Genomic DNA, 11,491 nt, shown 5'->3' with positions numbered 1-11,491 from the left:
CTTTAGCTGGTGTTTGCCTTCATTCAGACTGAGTTCTTTGCCAGAACTTTGTAGTATGTGTGCAGATCCAAGCGGTTGCAGTCCTTTGTAATTAACAAATGGAAATTTTGTCAATTGCCACATCGATTGTCCATGCTTTCTCCTTTTCACCTACAGTTAAATCTGCTGCATTATGCACCGAGACCTTATCCGATTATATTTTAACCTGTTGATTTTCAATTATTTTTTCAACTATATGTTCCTATATATAGCTAAAGGTTATAGAATAATTCTGCTAATCAAAAGATTTGGGTTGGGGGTTTTTTGTGCATGATACAGCTCATCTGTCTGGAACCCGCACTGCATATCGGACATTAATACAATTGAACGTGTCCAGAAATATTTCACAAGAAGAGTCCTCCACTCCTCCGCTCGCAACAAAATACCTTATGCCACCAGATTTGAAATGTTGGGCTTAGAAAATTTAGAACTACGCTGCCTTCGGTATGACCTAAGCATAGCTCATAAAATTATCTGCTACTATGTCCTACCTGTCAATGACTACTTCAGCTTCAATACACGAGCACACAATAGATACAAACTTAAGGTAAATCGCACCAAACTCAATTGTAGAAAATATGACTTCAGCAACAGTGGTCAATGCCTGGAATTGGAATTGAGGACTACCTGACTCTGTGTTTCATCCCCAAACCCCCAACCCTAACCTAGGACTGTCTTCTGTTGCCCTCACCCCATTCCTAAGAGGTCTGTAAGGGGCGTGCATAAGAGCACCAGTGTGCCTACCATCTCTGTCCTAATGTTTCTTCTATTCTGTTTCTTCTATTCCGTTCTGAGGGGGAGAAATTGTCCCCCTCAGAACAGGCTTGCAATTTGGGTGTCCTCCTAGACTCACAGCTAAGATTAGAGCAACATCTGACAGCTGTGGCTAGGGGGACCTTTGCACAGGTTCGCCTGGTGCACCAATTGCGACCCTACTTGGATCGGGAGGCTCTCCTCACAGTCACTCATACCCTTGTCACTTCATGGTTAGATTATTGCAATGCGCTCTACATGGGGCTACCCTTGAAAAGTGTTCGGAGACTACAGTTGGTCCAGAATGCAGCCGTGCGAGCTATCGTGGGTGCACCTAGATACACCTACATTACACCAATTCTCTGCGAGCTGCACTAGCTCCCTATTGGTCTCCAGGCACAATTCAAAGTGTTGATTATTACCTTTAAAGCCCTATATGGCTCAGGGCCAGGTTATCTTCGAGACCGCCTTCTACCACATAGCTCCCAGCGACTGGTAAGATCCCACAGAGTTGGTCTCCTCCAGGTCCCGTCAGCTAAACAATGCCGGCTGGTGGGCCCACGGGGGAGGGCCTTCTCTGGCCCCAGCTCTCTGGAACCAGTTACCTCCTGAGGTCCGGACCACCCCCACCCTATTGGCCTTCTGAAAAGCAGTGAAGACCTGGCTTTTCCAGCAGGCCTGGGGCCATTGATCTCACTGTTGCGATCTTGTGAGATCCGGCCATGAATGGTGTGAATGGGTTTTAATGTTTTAATTTTTAAATGTTTTATAATGGTTTTTTAAATGCATTGTAAATCGCCCTGAGTCTTCGGAGAAAGGCGGCATATAAATTGAACTAATAAATAATAAATAAATAAATATTTGTACCTATTTTATGTATCCAATCCATGCTTATACTTATTACCAAATACGTTCTTGACAAATAAAATAAATAAATAAAATAAATGTGAAAACTACGAAGAGAAAGGTGAACAAACTCTTATGTTATTGGGACCACACCAGTTCTTCATTTGTTCATTGTTGACTCTTTAAAACATAATGTTAGTACAGAATGGAGCTCAATGTGATTTGCTTTCCAAAATAATTATTGGCTACTGATGGTTAATGAAACCAGAGTGGTGTTGTCAGAAGGCATCTAAGCAAAGGTGATCCTTGAGGGATCCAGGTTGACAGTTTTGTACAATCATCAAGTCAGTGAGATATTTGTGTTGTTTCCATGGCCATCACCCTGATCAGATATGAGGACTTCCTGGCTCAGACTTCTATGTTTTAAAAGGATACTAAAATCCATTAAGTAAAAATAGAAGAGGGATGGTACACCGACGCAGTTATGTAATGTAAGGACGTAGATATAATGGGTTTCTAGCCCTCTCTTTTTAAGACATGGGTATGTATTTATTGATTTACCTCAAACTCTGCTCTTTTTGGAGGACATCTTCCTGAATGGAACTCTAGACTTTGACCCCAAATTCTGCTCCTGTCAATAATAAAACTTGAACTGCAACATAGGGGTGGGGAGTGCATATAAATTTAATAAATATATTTCTGGAGCATGCTTTGTACCTCAGGTAATGATTGCTTATCATCCTCCCGAGTATTGGACTTAATCAATCAGATTTTAGTCAACCAGTTTTAATATCCAAACACAATTTTTATTTCAGGACTACATTCTTAGATGCTAGGATTCCTCAAATCTCTCAAATCCTGCTCCATTGTCCACTCATGTAAAATATATAGGGAATAATAATGCTAACTCCATATAATTGTTTGATTCAAATTCAATTTCATTTTTGGAGGGGTTCCACGTTTTGTCCTAATTTTGGAGTACAGCATAACAACATGCAGAAGCTGAAAACGCCAGTTGTACGGCAATTAATTTCCTCAAAGATTCTTTTTTTTTTTTTTTTGGAGAGGGTCCAAAATATGTCCATTTCATTTACTTGCTGAGTTGATTGAGGAATCCCTGCTAAAGACAGCAAAAAATATGCATGAATGAGAGAGAAATCCCCATTCTGACCTTATTGTGAGCCATTCAAATCCACTTTGCAGCTTCTTGTTTTTGTATTTTTTGTGGTAAGAGTCAAATACTTGAAGTAAGATAATTCCCAAAAGCAGAGGTAATATCCCCACACACTTGTCCAATTTTATTTTGGGTTGCCAAATGCAGGCAGAAAGTCAATTTTAAAGACAAGAGATTGTTTTCACATACAGAATGTTTTATTGGTCAGTGCATTAAATAAGTATGTCTTTGGTATCTGTGGGCTCTTTAATATTGCCCCCACTGTTCTGTAGAGGGGGGGGGAACACCCCAAACACCCAAAAAAAAGGAGAATACAAAACATTCCATATACAGTAATGAAACCTATAGTAAGCAAGAAGAGAAGTAGATGCAATTCAATAAAAATTTATGAACCTGAACAGTAATAATAAAAAAGCTGCAGAGAAGGGGTAGGTAGATGTCCCCCAGGTACTCCATTTAGGATCTGCATCTAGAAATAGTTGGGCCAAAGAAAGCTTCCAAATCCTATTTCCATTCCCTTAAGTAGTTACCACATCAAAGGTAAAAATTAAAGCAAAATTTGCAGCAAGTAACACTGGCGAAACAATTTCTGAGACAGCCCACAGGAGAAAGTAGCAAGATTCTGAAATTAGCCTTCCACTCATCTTTAAAGTAGTTTGACTGAAATCCAGTTGCTGGTTTGGATACACTGCTTTACCACTTAATATATCCATGAAGTTCACAAGATCTGACCAAAACTTTATTCATATTGGCATCCTCCATTAGGAAGAGAGCAGATAAATGAGTAAGGTATCAAAAGAACCTGGGACATTTTCAAATGTTCATAATGCATGGATATAACTTAAATAGATATATTTAATATTTCACATATATATTTATATAATACATACGGTCTTAACTAACATACCGAATTCAGATGCCTGCTTAAAGTGTGCTTTGCGGACTTTGATAGCAACTTATCCTCAGCCCCCCACCCCACCCCCCCACCATGGAACAAAGATGCTTTGCTGAAGGACGTATCTTCACAATGTTAGCTTGGTTTCATCCCCAGCAGATTAACTTCATCTTTAACTGTTCCAGTCCTAAATACTGTAATGTTTTCCCTCTTCTACCAAAGCAAGCCTTGCTATACAAAGCAGCATACAATGCCACCTTCACAGTGTTGGGGATGATGCCATCAACGGTTGAGATCTGACCAGTTTCCTTTGACTACTTTAAGAGTCCTGCAGAGATACCTTCTCCTCTCTGGCCACTGAATATTGCCTTCTGTGGCTATTTTGGCTTGGCTGTTAAACATACCTGGGATTTGCAAAGGGATGTCCTTGTTTAATGTCTGACTAGACCTGTCTCAAAGAGAGAGAGAGACACAGAGAGACACAGAGAGAGAAAGAGACAGAAAGAGAAAGAGAGACAGAGACAGAGACAGAGAGAAACAGAGGCACAGAGACAGAGACAGAGACAGAGAGATAGATAGAGGGAAATAGAGGCAGGGAGACAGAGACAGAGAGAGAGAGACAGAGAGAAAGATAAGAGAGAAACAGAGGCAGAGAGACAGAGAGACAGACAGAGAGAGATAGAGACACACAGTATTATATGGGCTCTTTATAAACACATGTATACCACTTTCCTGAAAGAATAGATGATCTGTTTATGAGAGAGAGGGAAGGAAGGAGAGGGAGAAAAAGATGTGTGTGCAGATGCATGTTTCTTGCTCGTTTTGCAATTATACACCCTTGGGATGTTTTTCTGTTGCTGAAACCATCCTTCCTGAAATTCAAAGGGGCTCACACTTTGAAGTGTTTATTTGGATCTCAGGCTTGAGCAGCAGAAATTGGGGTGGGGAGAAAGTTCCTTCTCACAAACAAAGAGCATGCTTTGCAATGTGCACACATATAGTGCCATTCCAAAATAATGCAATTCTGGAGTAGCCATTCCACAAAAGGTATTTTAGCATTATTTTTGGAATAGTGTCCTCCCAAGCACCAGAAGGTAAGACAAGAACCAACAGATGGAAACTAATCAAGGAGAGAAACAACCTAGAACTAAGGAGAAATTTCCTAACAGTGAGAACAATCAACCAGTGGAATGGCTTGCCTTCAGAAGCTGTGGGTGTTCCATCATGAGGCTTTTAAGAAGAAACTAGACAGCCACTGGTTGGGAATGGTATAGGATCTCCTGCTTCAGCAGGGGGTTGGACTAGAAGACCTTCAAGGTCCCTTCCAACTCTTCTTATTCAAGATGTTAAAGCCATATCCAGCTAATAGTTGGGCTTCTTTTGAACATACATACTTGTCAAAAAGCAAACATATTATGACACATGGCTAAATCCACCACTCTGGTCATCTATCAAAATTTGCCTAGTCTCCAGTCTCAGTCTATGCTAAAGAGAATGATGGTGGATGTTAACCCTTTTGGCTGGTGAGATTTGGTAGAAACTAAGCTTATGGAATTCACAAATCAATTTCTTTAACTTGTCCTCTATTAAGCCAATAAAGGACAGCCTTACACCCTTATCAAGGCAAAATACATATCTACAGTGAGGGCAGTGCCAGGTATGCCAGTGTACTTTTCTACCTCCTCAAAGTCTGTATAAAAGCACTTCAATACCGCTGTCTGCTAGTCACACTAGATGCTGTTTTAGGACCTCTTTCCAGAGCACGATACCATAGTCTTTTGAGACTGAAGGATGCCAATGAATGATTACTGTCTGAGGAAGCTCTTAGGAGTGAGTCTATGACATTTCAGCATGGCCAACTTGCCATGGCCAACTCATCACAGCCAACTTGCTGTGGTCAACTCATCACAGCCAACTTGCCATGGCCAACTCATCATAGCCAACTTGCCATGGTCAACTCATCACAGCCAACTTGCCATGGCCAACTCATCACAGCCAACTTGCCATGGCCAACTTATCACAGCCAACTTGCCGTGGTCAACTTGCCACAACTAACTTGCTGCAAGACAACTCACCACAGCAAACCCGCTGCAGGACAAGAGTTACATTAATATTAAAGAAATAGTAGAATATAATTATTAAAGAAAGGATTCAAAAGGAGGGACAGAATGAAATGTGAATGGCAAAAATTAAAATATTTTTTTGATTTTAAATAATTAAATAGAATTGTTCAATTGTTCTGCAGTGAGTTGTTCCACGATGAGTTGGCCATAGCAAGTTGGCCGTGGCGAGTTGTCCCATTCCACTTCGCAGTAGAATTACTCTGCATTAGTTCCCAGTCGCAACCCTGAAAATTTCTGCAACTGCTTCTGTTTTACATTTCAGATAGTGGCAAGGAAGGGAGAAGAGAAACATGTGCAATGCAACACAAAGGCAGGCAGGCAGGCGGGCAGGCAGGTGGGCAGGTAGTTATTTTCTTGCTTGTCAGATTTTTCTTTATCATCCAATCACTACTTCCTGTCATCCTCTTTATGGTAGACTCAAACATATGAAACCCAATAGGGAAGAAAAATCTTGGGTATAATGGTGGGGAAAAGATAAGGGAAATCATCCTGAATAAGACTTAAGTACCTGGCTTCTGTCTGCCATGTTTCTGCAAATTACTCCTAGCCTTTATCATCCAGGAACTTGCAATATGTACCTTTTAGGTATCCATAATCTCATTTTGCAATCAAAGAGCAACAAAATGGTACGGTTCAGCAATGTAGATCCTATCAAAATGATTTCATTTTGTAACATACAAGAAGACCGCTGATTATCAGAAACTATAGATGTACAAATTGTACATATCTTAAAGGACCATCTGCAATCAAATTATAAAACCTAAATCATTTCTAGCTGTTTAACCTCTTTTGGTTTACAGCTAAATGACAGAGGAATAAACGATTCAGCAGAAGCCTTCGGATTATGTTTTCCAAACCTTCAAGATAGGGGCTCTTGTGAGAAAGTGAAATAAATGTAATTTTTAATAGCTTTCAAATATTAAACAAGTTTTAGTAAAGAGAATATAGGAACGGTACCTTGAAACAGCCTTAAGCTACATTTATAAAAATTATTTTCTTTCTCATTTTCCATGATAATATACCTTAAACAAAGTAGCATTAAAAAAAAGATCAAGTGTGCTTTAATTTTCATCCTTGTTAATTAAAAGAGGCCCTTCTATTGCTCTAAGACAAACTTATAACAAGTTGTAGGTTGATAAACACATTTTAAAAATCTAATAAGCTGCACTGAATTGTGTTGCAAGAATTTCAATTTCGGTAAATGAACTAAGGTATATCTTCTATACAGTTAGCAAACTATTTGTATGGCTGCAAGACTTTATGTGAATTCTACTTAAGTACTGGAAAGCCTTAAAACCACCTCAGCTGTCCCTCCTAGTAGATACAGAGACAAAAATCTACATATTTCAATTCTAGAAGGATGGGTGTGATGTTACATCTTTTGTAACAAACAAGCCAAAAATGTCTAGTAGCAACTTAGAAAATCTATTGTATAATCTTTTGTTCATCACAATCTGATCACATCTAATGAAGCAGACTGAGATATACAGGACCATATGTGACAATAAATTTATTAATATTTAAGATGCCATAAGACACTTCATTTTTTTCCTTACATGCTGGAATGACACACTATTCTTGTCTCTGCCATTGACATCTCATGGTTGAACTAAAATCCAATGGGTGAGGCAATTCTCCACACTTTGCCTGTGGAATTTCATTCATTTGTTCAGTTATGAAGGTTATAGGAACATTATCAATATATACATCAATAACAGGTCCAAATGAACTTTAGTAAAAAGTGAAATAAGGAAGGAATCTAAAAAAACACCTTACAGGTAAAAAATTAGCCACAGTATAACCACAGATGGTAAACTCTGGCAAAATGATAACATTATTGGTTTTATAGACCTTAATTTTGGATTATAACATCAAAGTTACTACTCAAAAATCTAGTTGGATTTGGGGGGAAATTAAAGGAAAGTATGTATATTCCCTAGAGCTTGGCTCTGTGGATATATAAGCCATATATATATAATATTCTTGGCAACAGTATTTAAGGAGGTGGCATTAGAGCTGAGGTGGCGCAATGGTTAGAGTGCAGCACTGCAGGCTACTTCAGCTGACTGCTAGCTGCAGTTCGGCAGTTCAAATCTCACCGGCTCAAGGTTGACTCAGCCTTCCATCCTTTCGAGGTGGGTAAAATGAGGACCCAGATTGTTGGGGGCAATATGCTGACTCTGTAAACTGCTTAGAGAGGGCTATAAAAGCACTATGAAGCGTTATATAAGTCTAAGTGCTATTGCTATTACGTTCTTCTCAGTTGCTTGTTTGACTTCTCAAGCTAGCCTACAGCTCTGAGATTTTCTGGTTATCTCCAATCTACATGTTCACCAATTCTGTTTAGCTTCTCAAGATCAGTCAAGTTTGGCTAGGCACTACAAATCTGGATAACAGGAAGATTTATATAGAACATTGGTTTTCAGACCGAACTCAACTGTGTAACTGAGGTTTCTTGAATGCTTGGTGTGAGTTCTACAATTAGAACATCAGTAAGAGTCTTGAAGCGATCATTAACTACAGCTTACTTCTATTAATTGCCCCCCCTCCCTTGCAATATGAACTTGGATTGTTTTCTGCAGTGCATAGTCCATTCATTCAAAGCAATGGTAGGGCCAATAAACACATTCCGCACTCTTCGTGGATCAGGTGTGTGTGCTCTAGAATGTTATTCCCAGAATGTTCTAGACTGCAGCACTGGCTCCATGGCAGACAGGTTACATCAGTGATGTTATACAGACATCTCTACAAATGTTGGTGTCTTTATCACATGAGACTTCTTGGGATTGGAACTTTATTGTAATCACCTGAGACGGGCCCCAAAACAAGAACAAAAATAGCATGTATGTAAAATGTGAAGGATATTTTTAAAAGATCATGGAAAGTTCAAGGAAGGTATTCCAATTGGACATGGCTCCATCCTCCTGACCTGCAGGACTTCCCAACAGGAATAAACAGAGGTCTCTTCAAGCCTTCGCTGTTGGACCTACCAATGAAAAGGAATCCATTAACATCCAAAATCTAACTTTTGGACTCCCGTTGTTACTGTCATAGGAGGAACCAATTCAATTTCATGTCTTTACTTTCTTTTCATGTAATATTTAATCTTTTTAACTCTATTTAATTTTAATTTAATGTAAACCCAACCAAGCTTGACTTTCCCGCCAATAACACCCACTGTTTTTTAGGCAATTTATCACACAGAAGCCAAAGACAGTTCTTGACTTACAAAAAGATCTACACCCCTGTTTTACAGACTTAAAACAAGCAAAAAACAAACCACTATGCAGAAATCTACCCCCAAAGGGAATCCTGGAAAGGTTTGGATGATGAAGGGATTTCAATTAACAAATTGTTGAATGGATGCCAGGTGGATTTTCTATTCTAAGTAGATTCCCTGAGGCTCATAGTGGTGCCAGCCTTGTCTCGTTGTCTCGGAAATTATGCTTCATCAATACAGAGCAGCAGCATCTGGTGGGTATGAAGGTGTGTCAAAATCAGCAAGATGGCAGATGAAATATCACATGTAAGCCCCTCCCTTAAGGGTGGGGCTTGAATCTTATTCCATCCACCATTTTGTTGATTTTAATTCACTACTGAAGACAATGCTGATATACAATAATATTCCAGAATAAGCGTAACAAAATGGCAGCTTTTCCAAAGAGGCTAGCTAAATGCTTCTGGATACTTCAGAACTTGTGGGTGCTCCATCACTGGAGGACTTTAAGAAGAAATTGGACAGACATTTGTCTGAAATGGTATAGGACAGGGTGTCAAACTGGTGGCCCATGATGCGTCACCTGCAGGCCACACCCACCCCAGCTCTGCGAAGGGGAAAAACATTGCAAAACATCACATGATGGCAATGTGACGCCGAGAATTTGACACCTGTGGTATAGAATCTCCTGCTTGAGCAGGGGGTTAGATTGGAAGACCTCCAAGGTCCCTTCCAACTCTGTCATTCTGTTCTGTTTGGTTCTATTCTGTTCTGTATTACTCAGCTATTTGAGGTCTGCTGTATGATAGCATTTCCTAACCTGATGCATCCTAACTGGCTAGAATTACAATTCCAACCACCACTATTCTTGTTCGGGGAGCAAACTGGGAGGTACCAGGCTGCTTCTATGTGTGATGCACAAAAGAGGAAAAATAGTGTTTTTTGTCGATCATTTTTAATATTAAAAAGTGAGGCACATTAATTCATGCTTCAATGACTTTGTTTTCCTTTTTCCTCTTCTTGTGTTTCTCCTTCTATGCCATCTTTTTTTTTTTCATTTGAAACACCAAATGCAAGAACTGCTTGGATGTAATTACTGTGTAGGATGCTCTGGAAATTTTCAAGCTGAGGGGTGAGCCATACATTATTTAGATATATAATAAATAAAAGTAGCACCTACCCACGGAGTGTTAATCTACTTTAGACATTTAAACAAATTGGATTTCACAATCAAATCTACTTTCCAGTGTAAGTATTTTTTTCGGGCTAACACCCAGAGTGAAAAATGGAAATGTAGCAAAAAAAGCCATGTGGCCAAAAAAATAGATAAATCAAAAACCTTATATGCCTTTTGGTAAATGTTGTCTGTTAGAGAAGGCACCACCAAATTCCTTCTGATATTTTTGCCACTGGAAAAGTGAGTGAGTTAGAACTTTCTCAAATTCCCAACCAATAATTACTTTTGGAAAAACACTGTTCACAGCCAAGGTGGTACCAAAGCAATTGTTGAGTAGGAAGACCAATAAAAGAGAGGATCTTCTGGCGACACTTCTGCACACATTGGCATTGCCTTGCACAACTGAAAGGGAGAGGAGTACACGGACCTTACCAGGGGTGCTATTCAGCAGGCTCTGACAGGTTCTGGAGAACCAGTAGCGAAAATTTTGAGTAGTTCAGAGAACCAGCAAATACCACCTCTGGCTGGCCCCATGTGGGGTAGGAATGGAGATTTTGCAGTTTCCTTCCCCTGGAGCGGTGTGAGAATGGAGATTTTGCAGTATCCTTCCTTTGCCACGCCCACCAAGCCACACCCACAGAACTGGTTGTAAAAAAAATTGAATTCAACCACTGGACCTTACTAAAGTTTTATTGCCTCTGGTCACTTTTCGCCCTGGGTCTGCTGTCATCCAGAAGTGAAGAAAGGATCTGATTCGAATGGTGCCGCTTGTTTTTCGTGTTTGCTCGCAGCGGGGCGCCCAGGATCACATCTTGTCCTGAGCCTGGTTCAACGGAAGACAAAGAATCTGAAAACAAAGGAAACCGGGACGGGGGGTATTGTTTAAAAAACAGGGAGGGGACAATGGGAAATGCCCTGGCCACGGAGGACCCTCATCTCCCTGCAAAGAGAGAAAGTCGGAAAGCTTTGGCTGCCAGAGAGGCAGACAAGATCAATGGCAGTAAATTATAAATACTGTAATCAACTTCTATCCAAATAATCAAGAACTGGTTTCGCGTAGCAGTCAAAGTGCCGCAGTAGAAACTGGGAGACGGTGAGTTCTAGTCAGTGATTTTGGGGCAGACATTTTCTCTCAACCCACCCTGTCACACTGGGGCATCTTTGTTGTGGGGAAAATAGGCAGAACAGAACCATAAAAAATCATAAATGAATGGTGTTCTGGACATGTGGCTCAGAGGTGGGATTCACTTACCTTCCCTACCGGTTC

At 40.1% G+C, this 11,491-nt stretch overlaps 1 protein-coding gene across 16 annotated transcripts in view; it reads right to left on the bottom strand.

Moving 5' to 3' along the window:
- Positions 1-2,987: 2,987 nt before the first annotated feature.
- COL26A1 (collagen type XXVI alpha 1 chain) overlaps positions 2,988-11,491 on the bottom strand; it is a 213,325-nt gene continuing 204,821 nt past the window's right edge. For 4 of the 16 annotated variants that reach the window (XM_087889179.1, XM_034420886.3, XM_087889156.1 and 1 more), the window contains 2 exons: positions 10,907-11,047; positions 2,988-8,816 (listed from right to left, as the gene is read on the bottom strand). In XM_087889179.1, coding sequence (XP_087745305.1) covers positions 10,914-11,047 — 134 coding nt within the window. In that variant the 3' untranslated portion in view covers positions 2,988-8,816; positions 10,907-10,913. Of the gene's footprint in view, positions 8,817-10,901; positions 11,072-11,491 lie in introns of all 16 variants that reach the window. The other 12 variants (XM_087889181.1, XM_087889159.1, XM_087889178.1 and 9 more) reach the window with 3 other exon arrangements.

This window comes from Pantherophis guttatus, chromosome 1, assembly GCF_059756535.1.
Source record: "Pantherophis guttatus breed Tessera chromosome 1, ASM5975653v1, whole genome shotgun sequence".
NCBI classification, from domain to species: Eukaryota; Metazoa; Chordata; class Lepidosauria; order Squamata; family Colubridae; genus Pantherophis; species Pantherophis guttatus.
The sequence above is the reverse complement of the archived record's forward strand: the minus strand, read 5'-3'. Positions and strand labels throughout refer to the sequence as shown.